Source organism: Alnus glutinosa, chromosome 6 (genome assembly GCF_958979055.1).
Source record: "Alnus glutinosa chromosome 6, dhAlnGlut1.1, whole genome shotgun sequence".
NCBI classification, from domain to species: domain Eukaryota; kingdom Viridiplantae; phylum Streptophyta; class Magnoliopsida; order Fagales; family Betulaceae; genus Alnus; species Alnus glutinosa.
This window is the reverse complement of record NC_084891.1, coordinates 3,331,400-3,352,687: the sequence shown is the minus strand read 5'-3', so window position 1 is coordinate 3,352,687 and position 21,288 is coordinate 3,331,400. Positions and strand designations below refer to the sequence as shown.

Sequence of the window (21,288 nt, the reverse complement as noted above, 5' to 3'; positions counted from 1 at the left end):
CCTTTCCACTTCCTCATGTATGGCTTGGTTTCTTTCTGGAGCAAAGCATCTTCTTTTTTGCTTAACGGGTCGGTGATTAGGGTTGACATTTAGCCTATGCAAAATTACCGAATGATCAATTCCTGGCATATCGTCATGGCACCAGGCAAACACGTCGGTATTATTCCGAAGGAAAGCTACCAAGGATTCTTCGACTTCCGGAGACAACAGGGATCCGACCCTAACTTTTTTTCCGTTACCTCCTACTTCAAATTCTTTCATCTCCTCGGTTGGTTCCCCCTGCTGTGATTGCTATTGCTCGCCCTTCTCCCTGCAACTCTTCTGTGAAGGGGTCCCTTTCAGCGTTATGTTGTAACATTGACGTGCCACTCCCTGTTCTCCCCTTACTTCTCCAACACCTCTCTCGGTTGGGAATTTGATCTTCAAATGTGAAGTGGAAGTGACCGCCTTCAGATCATTAAGTGCTGTTCTTCCAATGATTGCGTTGTAGGTCGAGGGTTTATCAATCAACAAAAACTTAACCATAATAGTTTTTGTGGTCGGATAATCCCCAACAGTCACGGGGAGTTCAATGGACCCGATCGGCAAGACCTGTTCCCCAGCAAATCCTACCAAAGGGCAGGTAGCCGGGATTACCTTTTCCGGACTGATCTCCATGTTTTGAAAGGCTGACCAATATAGGATATCAGCCGAGCTCCCATTATCGATGAACATTCGATGGATTCGGTGGTTAGCCACCTGCAGCGTGACCACGATCACGTCGGTATGCGGAAGTGAAACTCCCGCGTAATCTTCATCTGAAAACCCCACCACCATAGATTCCCTCCGGTAGGATTTGTGGGGTCTCTCTATAGCCATCACCTCCTGATGTTTATGATACCAAGCGTATGCCTTCCTATCCGCACTTGTTTCTCCTCCTCCGCCAAAACCTCCGAATATAGTTCGGATGTCGGCGATGACCGGCCCATTCCGTGGTTCATGACCTTGTGCGCCTCTGCTTATGCTTCTTTCTCGCTGAGGTTCCTCCTTTCTGTCTCGGTGACCCTCATTACGTCTTTGAGGAGAACGCCCTCTATGTCTCTGAGGAGAACGCTCTCTATGTCTCTGAGGAGAACGCTCTCGGTCTCTACGCTCTTGAGGCCTCTGATTTTGCCGAGGCAGGCCCTGGTTGTATGCTATAAAACGGAGTAATTTTCCATTTTTGATAAACTTCTCGATCAGGATTTTGAGATTTCTGCATTCCTCGGTAACATGACCCCGAGCATCATGGTACGCGCAGAACTTGTTTCTATTTTCTTCCCTTACCTGCTTGTTGTGAAGGGGAAAAGGCCTCTCGTATTGCGGATCCTTCTTGATTTCCATCAATACCTCGTTAATGGGAGCATTCAAGGGAGTCCATTCCTCTATGGAGAACTGGTAATACTTTGCTGGTTTGGTTTCTGTCCGCTTTTCTTCTTTCTGATTCTTTTTTTCCTTCTTTACGGAGTTGTTCGACTCCGCAACCTTCTGCCTTTGGGATTCCCTCAGAGCTGAGAGGGTTTCCTCTTGGTTTACATATTTCTCAATCACGTCTGTCAAGTCGGTCAAATTTTCAGGATGATTGAGAGCAATTTCCGACATCAAGGGCCCTTCCACCCGTAAGCCCTGGTATAGGGCAGCATAGACCATTTCTTCAGTTGGATTATCGACTGTGAGCTTCACTTGATTGAATCGGGCCACATAGTCTTTCAGAGACTCGCCTTCCTTTTGGCGCATCGCCATCAGTTGCCCAGAGGGCTTCTTCCTCTTGCACCCAGCCAGGAATTGAGTTACGAATTTCCGCCCGAGATCATCAAAACATGTGATGGAATTCGGCGGGAGTTTTCGGAACCAATCCTGAGCTGAACCAGACAGGGTAAGTGGAAAAGCTCGGCATGCCATCTCCTGAGGGGTCCCATGTAGATCCATATGCATCTTATAGTTGTCGAGATGCTCAGTGGGATCTTCAATCCCGGTATAAGCTTGAATGGCCGGAATTTTAAATTTCTCGGGGAGCTGAATTGCCATGACACGCTCGGTAAATGGGGAAGACCTGTTCAACAGGCTATCCACCCGAGAAGTCTTCCCTTTGTGGTTTTGCTGGATTTCGAGTTGCAGTCGGTTATACTTATCTTCATATTTCTCATCGAGTGTGGCGATGGCTTCGTTAAGTCTTCTTTCTTCATATTGATGATTCACCATACCTTCACCAGGAGGAGGGTTTGCGATTCCTTCAGCTGTCCGGGGTTGGTCTTCTTGTTGAGTTCTTTCTGTGATCCTTCTGCTCTCCCTGTCCGCTTCATTGTGGGTATTGCTTTCTTCTTCTTCATTTCCCTCAGCCACTTCAAGAATTCGTTCATCCGCTAATCGCCTTAACAGACGAAGGTTCTCTTGAGTTAGGACCTCCATGTCCCTAAACATCTGGGCTATTCGTGCCTCCATCTCAGTTGCATTCTGGTGAGACCCACCTCCCGTCTCGTGGTGAGGGTTGTTTGCTCCTTTGGTCGTGGCTCTTGTTCGTATCATTTCAGATAATTTTTGTTTTTGCGTAGTAAACGACGCACACGTACTAGTCGTTTCCCACAGACGGCGCCAAACTGTTAGAACAGTTTCTGATATGGTAGTTGACGAACCAGAAGAGCCTATCTTCGTTATCCTGCAAATAAAACAAACTACGTCGGGGGGAATCCGACAATCCCACTCCGATGCCTTTATCAGTTTTTATCTTAAGTGTATATCACCCTTGTATCACAATGAGCAATCTAAATTACCTGTTCAGTAGTGAGGTATTTATAGATGTCATGTTGCGAGCGATCTGGTTCTTTCATTGGACCACGTGTCAGGTTTGGAGCACTTGTCGACCGCTCAAATTGTGGGATTAAGGCACACGCTTTACGATCGTGGCCAGGTAGGCCTTCAACCGTCTGGAGATCGTGGAGAGTAGTGCTTCACGACCACTTCTGGAATCGATTCTCAACCGCCCTCACGATCATGGCCAAGTCGGTCCTCAACTGCTCTTAGATCGTGGGGACGCCTTCCTAAGTAGTAGCGATCGTGTAGGTAGTGGGCTTTCTTCCTTGGTTGGTACGAAGTCGGTCATTTACCGTCCTTGACCTTAACGTGGAACCGGTAAATTACCGACTTTAAGTACGCATTCTTGGAAATTAGCCGAGAATGATTCTGATGGGCTGTGATTCTGGCCCATTGGGCAAGATCGGGATTATTTCCCAACAATTATCATCGTACGTTGGTGGCCGAAGTGTGAAACTCTAAAAGTAGTACGTACGTGTTCCATGTGTTTAGTCTTACTGGGTAATGTTTTTGACTTATTTGTATCGTTGACGGATCATTTTTTTTTTTTTTGAGAGGAGACGGATCATTTTAATTCAAATCAATTATAAATATGGACAGTGAACATTAAAAAAAATAAAAAATTAGGAAGCCGACTGACATGTGTCGTATTTTTATTGGGACTAAGTTAGCAACCTAACTGTATCTGTTAAGTTTGTAGATGAAAAACTTCAAAAAATAATTTGTAATTTTTACCTGTCATAAGGATCTTAAAATTATTTTTTATATCACGGGGAGTAATTTGTACGTATGTAATTTAGGCTAACCACAAAGTCCAATAGTGCAATTTTCCTAAAATTAATTTATCGGTGCTTTTTCGTTTAACTCAACCTCTTTAGAAGGAGTTACACAAGATTATGAAACAGAATACTATTTGGGCCAAACCTCTTATAGCGAGTTATCAACTAGGGTTTGCATCTGTATCTCCTCTTCATATATCTTTCTGTATGCTGATAACATGGAAGCCCTTTCGGCCATTTTTCCCCTGCTAGAGGACTGCAGCGATAAGGCCCTCTTTCTCTTTTTCTTTTTATCATGGGCACTGAAGTTCTCACTCGGCTTTTTCAGAGAGATGGATTGATCCTTTCTTCAAGTATCAAAATTGCTAGAAACTGTTACCTAATAACTCCTTTGTTTTTCTTTTGTTTTTTTTTTTTTTTGCAGATGATGTCATTATTTTTGCTAAGGCTACTTCCACAGCAGCATCCTCCATCAATTGTCTTGATATATAACACATCAAAATCATCCATGTTTTTTTTGCAGATGATGTCATTATTTTTGCTAAGGCTACTTCCACAGCAGCATCCTCTATCAATTATTGTCTTGATATAAACACATCAAAATCATCCATGTTTTTTGGTAAAAATATATACCGCCCAGCTGTCAATCAAAAACAGTATTCAAGCCATCTTGCCTTTCAGAACTACACAAAATTAATGATATATACAAAGCACCTTGGTCTGCTATTACTGTTTGGCAAAAAAAAAAAAAAAAAAAAGAGGCTTTTCAAGATATTGTGGACAAAGTCTTAAACAGAGTTGAAGGATGGAAGGTGCCAAAACTATTTTAATAACTTTCTATTGGAAGGTGGGTTTGCAATTAATTAAGATTCTTGATTCTTCTTAGCAGCGAGTGCATGGGGTGTAATGTCATTGTTTCTCTGAACCAATTATTTCCACGCCGAGAATAAAGTATACGTTGGGAAGTTTCGGTCAAAATTGAGTTCTTTGAACCAATTATAAGTCGGTTGGATCTTTCTTATTGATTCGTGGTGATCTTGCATCATATCGTCTACAATTATTTTCATGCAATTAATCAATCGATGTAGTCTATGTACTCATCATTATCATAGTAGAGGGAGAAAGAATTATGTAGGGCCTTCGAGGAGGAGGATCAATAATTTGTTCCTAGCACGAAACCAATTTGTGTTAGGTTTTATATATTGGTTTATTTCGGTAATCAAAATAAGGGTCGTAACTTTTTAAACACCTAATTAAGTGTTTTGATCAAAAATTAGAATCTAAAATAAATTTCTCCCAATGATAAAATTAAAATCTAAAATAAATTTATTAAAAAAACCAGGACCTATAAATTAAATTTCATCAACCACAATTCATTTCCTTAATAACCACGTGTTCTCTTAATTTCTTCCAAAATTATTGCTTTATCTATAAAATATTATAATCTAGTCTTAATCTCAAAATGAAAGCCTCTTTACTCGATGCTAAATCTATAAAAGAAGGCAAAAAGTTTTAGAGAGCCATTGCGGTAAGAGGTGAGTAGGAAGTTTGTCAAATTGCAAGTTGAGTCAAGGTTTACAAATGTTTTGTAAGTTGACTAGTTATAACACATATTTTCTATAGTAGATATCTTTGAGATTGGTTGACTCCCAGATTGATATACTTTTGAAGAATTTTTCAAGAAATTTTCACTTCATCACTAAATCTTTGTGTCTATTTTATTTTGTGCTTAATTTGGATGCGGTGATATCAACTATGGTAATTTGCTTAACAATTGATTTATTTGATAATCTGATTAATAACAACTTTAGCATCTAAAGTGAATTTTTCAGTTTGTTTTATACTTGAAATGATGACGTATCTTCCTCTTATGCGGAGCATCCCCTAATGGGATACAGCCTTGACCAAGCGTGACGCCAAACGACGGACTTGGCTTGATGTGACCCACAAGTACGGCTTATTGTAAGGTTGTCATGGTGACTTGATGATGCATTGGATTTTATGTGTTCGCTAATGGTTATAGGACAAGAATGGGGGTGGCCATTGTCTGTGCCCCATTCCTTACGCTTCTTATGCAATTGTCGGGCAGGCAGGCTTACTTCCTTGGCTCGATAAGGGCCAATGGCTTAGGCTTGATTGACTTGGCCCAAACTATGGACTCCCAAGCCTGTAATCTCAAACTGGGCGGCCCGAGTTGATATCTCACACACACACACACACATCTATATTAGAAGTTGTGATAACTTCATAAAAGGGTACTGAACTATCAAACGTCTCAAATTAGTGTATCCAAGTTTTCAAATGTCTCGATACTTCGTTAGGATTTGCTATTAAATCCTACAAAAATTTCCGAAATATCCATTTTTTTACAAAAAAAAAAAAAAAAATGTTAGGATTTAGATGTTGATTAAAATTTAATGGAATTCACAAAAATACCAATGTCTGAATCTAATGAAAAATTTTATAATTTTTTTTTAAAAAATAAAAATGGGAGTATTTTAGAAATTTTGGTGGGATTTAACAACAAATCCTGACGAAATATCCTTAAGTGAGATGTTTGAAAACTTGGATACATTAGTTTGAGACATTTGATAGTTCAAAACTATTTTTTCAAAATGGCGTATAATTTTCAACACCCTTTTATAAAGTTATCCCTTAAAAGTAGTCAAACACCAAACCAAAGACGTGGCCTGCGGTAAGAAATAAAGAAAAGCAAAATCATGAAGTTAAGGCTTCCATACCAAAGAATACAACAAGACAAAGAATTCTTCATTAAAGAATGCAATAAAGAATTGATAACATATATGCCACTCAGTATGCATGCTCTCAATCAATTAAATACAAACACTAAACAACAACAGAAAGAGAAAACATTCATAAAGCGGCCGCCACCCATTTGGAGCAACTGTACACAGAACAAGCAGTCTCCAGGGCAGATAACAATATCAACATGTTAGCAGCTAAAAACGTAAGGTATGGCCATGAACCACATATATACTTTTTCATGATCACATTAATCCTGGCCTTCCAACTCTCCGAATAATAAGTATTTGCACCTTTAATGGCCTTGTCGAGAATTGGAACTTTCGTTACCCTCACAGACTTCGTCATGCCATTCCAGAGCGCTGCCACTTCTTTATCGCTTTTGAGGCGATTCAAGATGATCCCTGCCTCTCGAAGAATTCTTACATCTTCCTCCGTATCAATTATTCCATTCATCATTTCCATGTAACGTGTAAAAACCATCACCTCCGGAGAAATACATGCCTCATAGGCCACGAGGTTCCTCAGCACAACTTCCGAGTTATCATCCAACTGAATAACCGGAAGGTAAAATGTACCACAAGACTTGTCGAAATTGATAGATCCCAAGCCACCCTTTGTTGGATGAAATTTGACACCAATTTTATGGAGTTGTGTCACACTTGGGATTGCAATCTCTTCGACCAAAGGACTTTCGTCTTTCATCTCATGAGATGCACTTTCCACCTCTTCGGCCATACTCCCTGCCGATGATATGAGACTGTTTATATCACCTTTGTTTTTAAGATGAAAACCATATGAGATGATTGTAAATGGTAGTGTAACTAAAAGCATGACCGCCTTTGATTTGAACAGTTTACTGAGAAGGCGGAGCGGTGCCAAGTTAATGTAAAGTAGTGCTGCCAAGAATGATTTCAAGGCCTTTTTAAACCAGCCAATTGTAACGACACACCCCCATTGACACAATATTGTCCGCTTTTGGCTCCCCAAACAGAACTTCCCAGGAGGTCACCCATCCTGAGATTGCTCTCGCAGCAGCACGCTTAACTGCGGAGTTCTGATCGGTTCATAGCCATCACGGCTTTAAAACGCGTTGTGTCATAAAGGATGCATTTATACATATAAGCACATCCTCATTCCCAGGCGATGTGGGACGTCACAATCACCCCCCCTTGGGACCCAGCGTCTTCGCTGGCGACCCTCATGGGATCACCCCATTCTTGGCATCCCAGCGAGTGCCCGTCGGCAACCCTCTTGGGCTTGTGCACGCTCCCACCATCTCAGGCTGGGCAATGGCTCTGATACCATTTGTAACGACTCACCCCCAATGACACAATATTGTCCGCTTTTGGCTCCCCAAACAGAACTTCCCAGGAGGTCACTCATCTTGGGATTGCTCTCGCAGCAGCACGCTTAACTGCGGAGTTCTGATCGGTTCATGGCCATCACGGCTTTAAAACGCGTTGTGTCATAAATGGTACATTTATACATATAAGCACATCCTCATTCCCAAGCGATGTGGGACGTCACAATCAAATTTGAACAATTTACCATATATGAAAATGTCTTTGTTTTTTTATTTAATTTTAAAAAATTAATATCTTCAAATGATAGTTAATAGAGAAAAGGTTCAAGACGAGTCTTATACAAAAATGTTTTCATTGCCTGAAACAGGTTAGAAGTGGGTGACTATGACACCTAAGAGAGTTAGTCTCACATTGGGTGGGAGGTCTGCCCACATTGAGTGGGTGAAATATAAAGGTGCTCATGAGTAATAAGTCCCAAATTGGTTACTTACTAAGTGAGACTGAACTTTATAAATGATTATAGGAAGCTCTAATTGCAACTTGAAGTCTTTTTGGAGTGATAGCACAAATGTAGCTAACCCTTTCCTTGGGTTGTTATAAATGGTATCAGATCCATTGCCCAGCCTGAGATGGTGGGAGCGTGCACAAGCCCAATGAGGGACGCCAGCGGGGACGCTGGGTCCAAAAAGGGGGTGATTGTGACGTCCCACATCGCTTGGGAATGAGGATGTGCTTATACGTATAAATGTACCATTTATGACACAACGCGTTTTAAAGCCGTGATGTCCATGAACCGATCAGAACTCCGTAGTTAAGCGTGCTGCTGCGAGAGCAATCCCAATATGAGTGACCTCCTGGGAAGTTCTGTTTGAGGAGCCAAAAGCGGACAATATTGTATCATTGGGGGTGAGTCGTTACACCAATCCCTTCGTCCGCTTTCGGCTCCTCCTGCTCACAATCAGGTACAAGTTGCAGCTTTGGTGCAACCATGTGGTAGAGAAGGTCTAGCAAATGAGCTCTCTCGAAACATTCTTCTCTAAAATGTTGGTAATTAATGTACTTGATGGGTGATAGATCTTTGCAGAAACCCATCAGCATTGTGGCTAATGCTTGGTCATGATCTTCATGCAACAGATAAAAACTGTGGACTTCTCTGAGCAAAAAGAGAGGGATTTGGTTTTCCAGCATTATAATATCCCTGAGGATCGCGTGCTGTGCGGTTTTCCTTCTTGTATGGTCGATCAGATGTGCCTTCTTAGAAGAGATTCGCATAAGCGAACCTTCCGTTTTGGCAGAGTAGGTTTGAAGATACTCCAACAAGAATGAAGTATCGATGGCAAATATCCATGCGAGTGTTTCCTGGTCGAACTCCAAGAAGCGGTGGTAGCAAGCGCGGAGAGTGCTATCACTTTCCGCAATATGGTTGACCAAGTGGCAGAATTTGATGGGTTGGAGGTTCTTTTGCAGTCTCTTAGCAGAAGTGAGCTTGTAGTGCTCCATCTCGAAGAGTTCAAGCCGCTGGTGATGGTATGGGCCAAGGGCTATTAGCTGTGGAATGTATGCTTCTTGTTTGAAAGAGATTAGTGTTTTGGGAACACTGAAGATGCTAATGGGAACGCCTTCTTCATCGCTTTCTTCTAGGCCTTCTTCTATGGCTCGTCTTATCTGTATAACCCATTCTTGGTCATAACTAAGTTTTGGTGGTTCCATGGCTTCTCTAATGAATGTACGTGTTGAAGCTAGCTAGCTAGGAATCCTTTTATAAGAAGAGGGGGAGCGTAACGTTTATAGCTGCTTCGCGCATGATCAACGTGGAAATTCCTATCTCAAGCATTAGATTAAGGTTGTTGGTCTTGGACGAATCACGAGCATTAGATTAAGTTGATTAAGGTTGTTGGTCTTGTCAGAAGACAGTGACAACTAATAATTATAACATAAATATTTTTTATAAAAGTATTAAATTAAGGTTTTAATATAATGCAGTAAAAAGTTAATACATACGGTAGGCCCCTAATTAATAATTGTACAATAAAAATTATTTAAAAAAATAGAATTAAGACTCTAATATATATGGTAAAAAATTAATAAATAATTTCTAATTAAGGCATTCAATTATGAAAAAGTAATTACAAATTAAAAATCTCATTATTCACATTTACAAAAAATTCTAATGTCCATAAATTCTTGAAAAGTCTCACTTGTTTAGTACTCTTTTTAAAATCCCAATTTTTATGCTTATGAAAGTCCAAAGAACATAATTTTTTGTCCAACATTTATTTGAACTAAATGCTTAGAAGAAAATGGAAAGTCTTGAAAATGCATAAATTCTCATTGTTTGCATTGTGCATATAGATAGAATTACACCATCAATAAGTTATAAGTCTTCAACGTCCAACATTTTTTTTTCGCATTATATTTCATTACAAATGACTCTTTATATAACTTATTTCTATTTTTCTCTTTATTTTTTTCTTCTAAGTCTTATTATTTCAGTTCTTTGAATCAAGTAATAATTCATTCTATATCTAATTAGTTATTAAAAAAAAAAAAGATTTAAAGTATATTTTACAAATAGAAAAAATGCCCTAATTATCATATTAAATAAAAATAATAATATAAACATTAAAATAAAATTGATTTAATTAATATTTAAATATTAAACAAAAAAATCGCTTAAACTTGTCTTCTTATATATAGCTTAAAATCTATTGAGCCGACCTGTCAGCCGGGCACCCTTTAATAAAGGGTTGAAGACTTAGAAGAGTACCAACAATTTGGTATATATGTTATTCTATCAGATTTTACACGTGCAACCCGTTTTTGTTTTTCCCTTTAATTTCCTTAATTGATTCAGACCATCCGCCGTTCTGGCAAAGCAACTTTTGCCTAATTTTGTGAAACTTAGGTTGGCGCAATGGACTCGCATCTACCAATTAATCTGTATGGCTCTCTAGCTTAAATAATTGCAAAAAAAATATAAAATTAGTTAATGTAGTAAATTTTGATACCATATAAATGGAGTTTATTGCGAATCAAGTAATTAAATTATAAGAATTGATTTTTTTTTATTTTTTTTTATAAATAATTTTTGAGTTATCCAACCACATGCATAATTGAACATATAATTTTCATATACACTCTCTCACGTTTACTATTTAAATTGCTAATATTTTAGACCCTACCCAAATTACTAAAAAAATGAATAATAAATTTCTGAAAATCCTTGTCCCAATTAAGCAATTCTGTCCCAGGCACACCATCACGCATGAACATGCATGCTCGATATGTCCCGATGTTTAATTTATTTGCTATCTCTTACGTGGTTGGGGTGAAAGGGGGCCTCCACCCTATGGAAAGCCAACCACTACTTTTTTTTTTCTCCTTTTTATTTATTTATTTATTTATTGTTATTATTTTTTATATAAAAAGTGGATACGTACTGTTTGGATAATTACGTGCGCGTGAAAAGCATTAATTACGTACGAGGGTTCAAACAATGAAAACACGGTTTTGAAAAAGTAGTGACGATCAACAACGTGCCCTAAATTAAGGTCCAGTCTCCGACATATCTTGACGTTGTTCATCGAGGACCAGCATGTTCATGATTATCATCCAAGGCCAACCTCTCTTGATGGTCGACAGGGCATGCAACAAGATTCCACGTACTCAGCGCCAACACATTTTTCCAGCCCCTTTTTCCCCTTTCGGTTCTTTTAGTACTCCTCCTTTTCCTTTCCCTGAATCTGCCAAACATATATAATTCAAACAGGGTGAGCTTTAATTCAAACCATGCATGTACGAAGCCATTAAAACCATGCATGTTCTCCGTACGTGCATACTTGTCATCGTGGTATATATATAGTCCATCAACAGTCGAAGGGTACTTAGTTTTCTTTCGCCCGTAGTTTTCTGTTGGATATATAAATAGTCCATCAACGGTTCAAGTTTTTTGTCGGATTCTTGTTGACGAATAGTATAGTTCAATCATTGTTTTCTAGGTTTATAGATCGTAAGAAGGATAGCGTGTTTGAATGGATTAATAATCATGTGCATGTATATTATTTTTATGATGTGGAACCCTATCAAGGTATGATTATTTTGTGATTGATCTTTATCTGTCAGGTAAACTTTGAATATATGACCTAGTATGTAAGAACCGTGTATTAGTTAACTAAGCGAGAAATTAAACAACCGATCTAATGGTATTAACCAAACGAGTCAACTATTTGAGCTAATCCCTCGCATGCTATTGAGGGTATATATTGATCATCTCATATATAGGTGACCGTAATAGATTGTACGTCACTCTAGACTGATACCAATTCAATATGAGAAATGTTTCATACCACATTTTTATTCCACAATTATCTCATAATGTTAATTATGTGGCAGTCCCAACCAACCATTATATATATATAATGGTTGGTTGAGACTGCCACATAATTAACATTATGAGATAATTGTGAGATAAAAATATAATTTCTAACATTACTCATTGAGTTTAATCACTTTCACTCCATATATGTGTCTATGTGCATGTTTTGACTGAAAACATAGTCATCATTGGACCAATAATAGCATAATCAAATTACCAACTTCCAAAAAATTTCAATAGATAATAAATAATATATACTTATTAATTAGTTATTATGTGCGGTCGATTTTGTAATCTTAAATTATTGTCTACTAGCTAGGTTTTAGAGATTGTCTCATTTTGGTGATCGAAACAAGTGTTGTAAAATTTTTTAACACCTAAAAGTGTTTTGGTATAAAAATTTAGTAATAGAATTGAGGTTTTTGTTCTACTATCAGAAAGACCATCAATTGTTGTCCTAACAAGATGCATGATAAATGAACTCAAAAGCCTACTCGAGAAGACTGTCAGATAGACGTCCTAACACTGCTTGTAGAAGGTGAATTTTAGAGCCTACCCAAGAGCACCATTAGAAGGATCATCAAAAGAATGTCTTGGCGCTACTCATGGAAGATGAATTCCAGAGCCTGCCTGAGAGCACCGTCAGGAAGATCGTCAACAAACTGTCCTCACGCTGCTCAATTTTCAAGGTTTTTTTATGAAGAAACCTTAGAGATGTCTTGGCAGAGCATTTACACATCCTGACATCGTGCAATTTTTTGCACATTCCTGAAGCGTTTTTCATGTGTAAGCTTTAGGGTTTTTCATTGTTGATTTATTTTTATTGGCTACATTCTGTTGACAAAAACACTGCCATATCAGGGACACCGTAATTCCAGAAGACCGACAGAAGACTTATTGCATAAATATTAATCAAAAATGGAAATGGCTGAACAAAGCAATATCCGAATGGAATATCACTAAGAAGGCAATGTTTTGATCAAGGAAATATTTTGGAAGACTTTATAGCTCAGAAAGTAAGTTTTTCATGCAGACTGTCCAGACAGCCAAAAGCAGCGTCCGGACGCAAGTCACAGAAAGTTAATGTTCGATACCTGTTCAAACAGCCCAACGGATGTGAACCACCAAGAGCTCCTGTTCGCAACTTGTCCGGACGACCCAGGGAACTCGAACTACAGAGAACACCTGTTTACAAGGATGTTCGAACGCTCAAGTGATGACTGTGGACGGAGAAGACTTTCCCTGCAACCGTCCGGACTCTAGATCAAGCTGTTCAGACGCACTTCAGCAAAATCATAGAGTTTGTTGTTACCTATCCAGACATCGCCTATGGAAATCCAAATTTGTATAAAATTAGGATTTTTGAGGTCTATTTAAAGAGGCTTCTAGGCATTTTTTAGGCCTATTTAAAGAGGATTCTAAATAGAATTCCAAGTGTGCTAAGAGAATAGAGTTTAGGCAGAAATTGTTTTATGTACTATTTCTCTTAGAATATTTATGTTGTAACCGTTCAACTATTTGAAACCTAACTATAGAGGAGTTCTAGTTAAAGGGATCAATTGAATAATTCTCCAGAAGAGTTTGGTAGAGAGGCGCTCAAGTATAGGTACTTGTTAGAGTTCAAGGTACGACTACTACAAGGGTATTGTGAGTACTACTATCTTGTAACTAGTTATTTCTTCTGTTAGTTGATTTCTTGGGTTTGGCTGCCCTATAGTAGTTTTTCCCTTTGGTGCAAAAAGTTTCCACTTCGTAACCAAAATATCTGTGTATATCTCTTTACTGCTTTTATAATTTGGTTGCTTGCTTGGTTGCGGTGAATTTTAGGAGTCTTTATTTTTCAATTGGTATCAGAGCGGGTTCACTCGTTTTTGGATTAATTTCTTGAGGCTATCCTTGACTCCTCTTATCATGTCTCTAAATCTTAATTTTGTCCCTCATTTTGATGGTACTAATTATAGCTATTGGAAAGCACGAATGAGATTTTTTCTAAAATCTATAGACATTTGGCACATACTTGAATCTGGATGGACCCCACCAAAAACACCAACTGCTGAATGGACTATCATTCAAACTCGTATTTCAAATGACAAAGCCTTAAATGACATGCGCCAAGCACTTTCACCTTCTGAATTCTCACGAATTTCTCATTGTGAAACTACTCTAGAAGCATGGGGAATCCTGTAAACTATATATGAAGGCACAAAACTTGTAAAATTTGTCAAACTTAAAATGGTTGTTTCCCAGTTTGAAGGAATTAAGATGCTAAAGGATGAATCTTTTAGTGAGTTTTACACCAAGATCAGTGATTTGATAAATTCTATGATAAATCTTGGTAAGAAAATATCTTATGCAAAACTCATTAAAAAGATTTTTAGATCTTTGCCTGAAAGGTTTAGAATTAATGGTACAACTATTGAAGAAAGCAAAAATCTTGATGAGATGAAAGTTGAAGAGCTTGTAGGTTCTCTTCAAACTTATGAGTTTCCTTGCCCTTATCAAGAAGGCTAAATCCATTGCTCTCAAAGTTGCAAAAGGTAAGAGCAAAATTTCTTTTGATGAAGAAACTGATGATGGGGATGGAATAGCCATGTTTAATTACCAGGAATTTCAGAAAATTAATGAACTTTAAAAGGTTCAAAAATAAGAAATTTTCTGATAATTTTAAAAGTAACCCCAAAGGTACTGAACAAGAAAAAGATGAATCTAATAAAAAGGATCCTCATGGACCGTGGTCCTAAGTGTTTTAAATGTTCAAGTTTTGAGCACATCTGAGCAGATTGTAGAAACCTCAAGCAGGCAAAAGGCAAGGCTCTCAATACCACTCTGAGTGATGATTTTAAGGATGAAGAGACTACGGGTAAGGACTCTAATCTTCTGCCTTTTGTTTCATCATATGATAGTCTTAAAGACTCAAATGAATATTACTCTGAAAATAGTGATTCTGAGAATGAAAAAGATAAGCTTCAAATGGTTTACAATAAGCTTTATATTAAATTCATGAAATTAAGAGAAGCAAACCAACATAATATATTCAGAAGCTTAATCTTTATAAGATAGAGAGAAGTAAGCAGATTGAAATAATCAATAGCCTAGAATAAGAATTAATTGAATCACAGGTACAATTAAAAAAAATTTATAATGATAATCTGGTTCAAATGTTAAAGGGGCAAAAATGTTCATCTGATAAATTTGGATTAACTTTGATAAAACTATTGTTTCTAACATTACTTCTACTTCTAAGACTGTCTTTGTGAAGCCTGAAGTTGTTGAATCCCATAATGCTTGTGAGGATAAAGGTAAGACATTTATTATTTCTTGTGAGAATGCTAACATTAAACATGCACTGCCTGTCATGAAGCATTCCAAATCAAAAAACTTGCCTACCTGCCACCATTGTGGCGTTTCTGGTCACATTAGACCACAATGTCTACAGACCCACTCTCAGAAGCCTCAGATCAAGAAGCAAGAGCCAAAGAAGGGTAAATTTGGCACTAGACCTTCGAAGATTCTTCATGCTCCACGGCAAAAGCGACAAGATTATCAGATGTTTGCTCCCACTTGTTGTTACTGTGGCAAGACTGAAGAAAATAAGAGCAATTGATTTAGGAATGACAAAGAGCTACTCAAAAACATGAGTTGCTCCAGCCGTGTATTTCTTCTATATATTGAATAGAAAATACATAACAATGGAAAGGTTACAACGGTCATGCAATATTTTAAAGGAAAGATTGCAAGCATAAAAGGTAAGAGTCCATTGCAACGGTCATGCAATATTAATGTAGAAGGTCCACCAGGATTTCCAAACCCATATAAGTCAAAAGGCCACACACGCACAACGGTAACATGCATCAATCTTCAATATCTCCAAGGTGGGTCCATCAGGTCTTTAGCTATATGGCAACATGTATCTCCAATATCCCCAACGGTAACATGCAGCCCAACATATGGTAAGTGAGGTAATATTCTAGAACTAATAGATTCCTAAACCAAAGGCATATTTTCTCCTATAATTTATAATGAAGCTCAATCTGTAGCATTGGTTTTATCACTCCCCCTCAAGCTGGAGGGCGGCGGAGGCAGAACTCCAAGCTTGGTTCGAAGAGTATGAAAATGGTATTTGGGAAGAGCCTTGGTAAAAATATGAGCCACTTGTATGGAAGAAGGAACATAGCGAGTAATAAGAAAACCTGCTGCGACTTTTTCACGAACATAGTGAACATCCAATTCGATATGCTTGGTAGGAGCATGAAAAACGGGATTGACAGTCATATGAAGTGCACTGTTGTTGTCACAAAATAAAGTAGGAGGTTGATGCAAGGGAAGACCAATGTCAGCAGCAGTCGAAGCCATAGATCGGTATTCAGCTTCAGCACTAGAACGGGAGACCGTGGGCTGCTTCTTGGAGGTCCAAGAAAGACAATTAGCACCCAAATAAATAGAGTATCCAGTGGTAGAGCGGCTCGTGTCAGGGCATCCAGCCTAATCGGCATCATAAAAGCCATAAATATTAAGAGATGAACGAAAAAGTAGTCGTATCCCATAATGTAGTGTACCCTATAAGTAACGCAAGATGCGTTTGACAGCTTGAGGATGAGATAGGCCAAGGCGATGCATAAATTGACAGACAAGATTCACAGGGTTTGTAAGATCAGGTCGTGTCAAGGTGAGGTACTGTAAGGCACCAACAAGATTGCGGTAATTGGTAGCATCAACGAGAGAGTCATCCTTATTGTGTAGCTTGACCTTTTGTTCAAAAGAAGTGCCAGTAGGATTGCAATTTGACATAGATGCTTTGGAAAGAATGTCTCTGGCATATTTTTGTTGGGAAAAAAAGAGGTCACCCGAAAATGGAATTACTTCAATCCCTAAGAAAAAATGGAGAGGTCCCAAATCTTTCATATAGAATTCAGAATTGAGCTGCGAGATAAGGTTAGCAAAAAAAAAAGCTTGATTGCTAGTAACAATAATATCGTCTACATAAACTAAAAGTAGAACAAAAGCAGTATGAGATCTAAAGACAAAAAGAGATGAGTCAACTCTATTACAGGTGAAACCAAGATGTAAGAGAAACGAGCTAAATCGATCAAACCTGGCACGAGGTGCCTGTTCGAGCCCATAGATGGCCTTGCGAAGGCGACAAACATGTGTAGGGGAAGTAGGATTAGGAAAACCAGGGGGTTGCTCCATATAGACAACCTTTTTAAGGTGGCCATGTAAGAATGTATTTTTAACATCGAGTTGTCGAATGGGCCAGCCATGAATGATAGCCAAAGAGAGTACAAGTCGTATAGTAGTGGGTTTAATTACAGGATTAAAAGTTTCAGTAAAGTCTATACCTTCCAATTGATTGTACCCTTTGGCAACTAACCTTGCTTTAAAGCGCTCAATGGAGCCATCAGATTTGAGTTTCGTTGTGAAGACCCATCGGGAGCCTATGACATTCATTGAGTTGTTACGAGGAACCAGATCCCATGTGCGTTGCTGAAGCAGGGCAGCAAGTTCGTCTTTCATAGCTTGGAACCAATGAGGACTTTGGAAGGCTGAAGGAAGATTACGAGGTTCCATTGGAGGTGTTGATCAGGAACTGACGAGGCCAAGATGTGCACGAGCTTTACGCTAAGTTACCATCGGGTGAACATTAAGTGAGGAAGGAGCACTAGGTCTTGCTTCCACGGGAATTGGAGGCAACTCAATGTATAACTCACCTGGATGAATAGGGATTGCTACGGCAGAGGAAGGACACTGAGGATCAGAGCTGCTGGCGTCGAGGGAAATTAAAGTGTGATTCGTTAAGTCATTTGAACTGTCACCACGTTTAGGATCCGTGCTTTCTACAAGTGGAGAAGCAGCGTTGTCATCTGGATAGAATGGAGCATTATTGGGTGAAGTGGTGGGGTCTGCTACGGTTGGAGTGGGCTGGGTGGTTGTCATTGCTTGTGTGCTACATGGTGCGTCCAAGAGTGACGTGGTGCGGTCTGGAGCATGATTGGGTAAAGGGGTGGCTTCTGCTACAGGTTGAGCGGGCTGATTGGTTGCCATTGTTTGGCTGCTACTCGGGTCCACCAAGGGAGACAAAATTGTTGTATGTGAAAAATTTGAGGTGACCTGGGTGGTGGTAATTGGAGGTCTGCTACACGGTAATATTTCTGGATTAGTGGGTGCATTCGAGAGCCCAGACGAAGAAGGCATGAAGAATCCACCTGCAAATTCTGTAAATGTAGAAAAAATACTATTTTGTTTTGCAGGAGAAAAAAGTAATGTTGGGTTAGCATAAGGGAATATTGTCTCAACAAAAATTACATGGCGAGATAAATATACTCTCTTGGAGGGTGGATGAAGGCATCTATAACCTTTGTGCATAGGACTATAACCAAGGAACACACACGGATATGACTTGGGTGTGAATTTGTTCTTGGCATAGTCACGTAAATAGGGAAAACACCTACATCCAAAAACCTTTAATGAGTTATAATCCGGATGAGTGCCATGTAATTTAAAAAATGGTGTCTTCAGTTTGAGAACTGAGGATGGTAGGCGATTGATGAGATAGACAGCAGTCATAAAAGCATCAACCCAAAAATGTTTGGGTAATTGAGCATGAAAAAGCATTGTGAGGCCGGTTTCGACAATGTGCCGGTGCTTCCATTCGGCAACGCCATTTTGTTCTGGTGTACCTGGACAAGAGACATGCCGTACGATACCATTTGTTTCTAAGTGAGACAAAAATTCTTTTAATTCAAATTCACCTCCTCCATCACACTTAAAAATTTTAATTTTTGACCCAAATTGATTTTCCACCATGCGTTGAAAATTCAAGAAAGTGTGGAAAAAGTCATATTTTTTTTTTCAAAGGATATAACCATGTATATCGAGTATGATCATCGACAAAAATGACATAGTATTTGTAATTTTGCACAGAGGCAACAGGGGCTGGCCCCCAAAAATCACAATGAATTTTTTTGAGAGGAGCAGTTTCAGTTTTATTATGCAAAGAAAAAGGAAGACGACAACTTTTTCCCATTTGACAACTACTACATATAGTTTGAGATTTTAACCAACTACAGATATCAATAATTTTTTTTGAAACTAAATTGTGTAAAAGCTTCGAATGAGGATGGCCAAGCCTCTGGTGCCAAAGAGGCTCGGGTGCACGTCCAGATTTTATTGCTACCCAAGCAGTGATTGCTCCCCCTTCATGAAGTGCATATAAGCCACCGTGCTTACGTACCGTTGCTAGGATTAGCCCCTTGATTCTGTTCTTGATCTTAAAACTAGAAGAAATAAATTCAATAGCACATGAGAGATCTTTAGTTAGTTTACTAACAAAATTTTTTTTTTTTTTTAATTTCAGGCACAACAAGCACATCTTGAAGTTTTAATTTTCCATGGGAAGAGTCTAATATTATGTTACCAATATGAGAAATAGATAATTGTGAACCATCACGTGGTCATTACCAATGTAAGTTTAAGGATCATCAAGATTACCTGGATCAGAAGTCATATAAGAATTTGCTCCGGTGTCGGCATAACAATTTGGATCAGATTCATGTGGATAAGATACCGTAGTTGCAGCAAACGCTTTAGTGAGATTTTCATTAGTATCATAGGAGTAGTCATGCCAATACCAACATTTTACTGCGATGTGTCCAGTACGCCCACAAATTTGACATTGAGGGGCTGAATTTGAATAAGATTGTTGTGGATTTGGTCACGAAGAATTGGGTTGAGTGGAATGGTCTTTTTGTTGCACAGACTGACCAACAATATTTTTGTTGTGAAACGGTCCAGATGATCAGTTTGTTCCATGAGTGAACCCGCGGCCATATTGAGTGGGGGCTTGGTTTGCTGGAGCAAATCCACGTCCTTTGGAATTGAAAAATGAACCTTGATTTCTGCCACGATTTGATCCACGACCTCTTCCATCATTTCGTTGACCAAAAAATGCAAGATTTGGATTGGGATTAAATCCCTCTTTTTCTGCACTAGTCTCGAAACCATACCTCATGTCGTAGCCTTGTAAGGCTATGACAAACTGACTAAATGTGGGAAATGGAGGTTTAGACAGCATGGTTGTGACAAATACGTCATATTTTTTGCCAAGACAATGAGACAATTGCACGGTCTTGTCTTCATCAGAAATTGGTTTTTCTATAGCTGCAAGATTATCACAAATAGATTTAAAAAGAATGAGATAATCACCTAAGGAAGTCGACTCTGGTTTGGGCATCTGAAGTTGGCGTTTTAACTGAACTTCTCTTTCTTTGGTTGCTTGAAAATAGGTTTCTTCAAGACAGCCCCACACTTCACGTGCGGTATTTTGGCCAACAACGTGTCCAAGAGCTTCTTCTGACAATGTTCCTATGATCCAACTGCGTAGCAATAAATCAGTGGATTGCCATTCTTCATACTTCGGATTGGGCACTTCTTTATTTGACTCATCTGTTGTTGTTGTATCAGGCGGACCATGAGTAAGATGATTCATCAGTTTGAGATTTTGGATTAAAGGAAGGTCATTCGCTATACAAGATAATTCTTAGAATTGAGTTTGGTTGAGACTGCTGTGATGAGGCTATGAAGATTGCACATAGAAAGGGTAAAGGATGTTGATGATTGAGCCATTTGTCTTAATGTGATAAGAGCTTCAAGGCTCTGATACCATGAAGAAAATAAGAGCAATTGATTTAGAAATGACAAAGAGCTACTCAAAAACATGAGTTGCTCCAGCCGTGTATTTCTTCTATATATTGAATAGAAAATACATAACAATGGAAAGGTTACAACGGTCATATATGCAATATTGTATAGGAGAGATTGCAAGCATAAAAGGTAAGAGTCCATTGCAACGGTCATGCAATATTAATGTAGAAGGTCCACCAGGATTTCCAAACCCATATAAGTCAAAAGGCCACGCACACACAACGGTAACATGCATCAATCTTCAATATCTCCAAGGTGGGCCCATCAGGTCTTTAGCTATATGGCAACATGTATCTCCAATATCCCTAACAGTAACATTCAGCCCAACATATGGTAAGTGAGGTAATATTCTAGAACTAATAGGTTCCTAAACCAAAGGCATATTTTCTCCTATAATTTATGATGAAGCTCAATCTATAGCATTGGTTCTATCAAAGACTGGCCATAACAAAGCCAATTGTTTCAAGTTGAAGCCAAGTGAGCCCAGGGATAACCACCTTTATGAAGGATTATTTAGTATGATGCAAAATGTCAT

General features: G+C 38.8%; 3 protein-coding genes across 3 annotated transcripts; all 3 read right to left on the bottom strand.

Annotated features, from left to right (window-relative positions):
- Positions 1-291: 291 nt before the first annotated feature.
- LOC133870614 (uncharacterized) lies at positions 292-2,544 on the bottom strand. Its single transcript, XM_062307778.1, has one exon. It carries the CDS (start codon positions 2,542-2,544, stop codon positions 292-294), a length of 2,253 nt encoding a protein of 750 aa, XP_062163762.1.
- Positions 2,545-6,482: 3,938 nt separating this feature from the next.
- On the bottom strand, positions 6,483-7,109 carry LOC133870613 (putative UPF0481 protein At3g02645). The gene has a single exon (XM_062307777.1). It carries the CDS (start codon positions 7,107-7,109, stop codon positions 6,483-6,485), a length of 627 nt encoding a protein of 208 aa, XP_062163761.1.
- Positions 7,110-8,575: 1,466 nt separating this feature from the next.
- LOC133870612 (putative UPF0481 protein At3g02645) lies at positions 8,576-9,388 on the bottom strand. Its single transcript, XM_062307776.1, has one exon. It carries the CDS (start codon positions 9,386-9,388, stop codon positions 8,576-8,578), a length of 813 nt encoding a protein of 270 aa, XP_062163760.1.
- Between the last annotated feature and the right edge of the window lie 11,900 nt (positions 9,389-21,288).

Coding starts and splice junctions, on each gene's coding strand:
- LOC133870614 (XM_062307778.1), bottom strand. CDS start 2,544: ATGATACGAACAAGAGCCACGACCAAAGGAGCAAACAACCCTCACCAC.
- LOC133870613 (XM_062307777.1), bottom strand. CDS start 7,109: ATGGCCGAAGAGGTGGAAAGTGCATCTCATGAGATGAAAGACGAAAGT.
- LOC133870612 (XM_062307776.1), bottom strand. CDS start 9,388: ATGGAACCACCAAAACTTAGTTATGACCAAGAATGGGTTATACAGATA.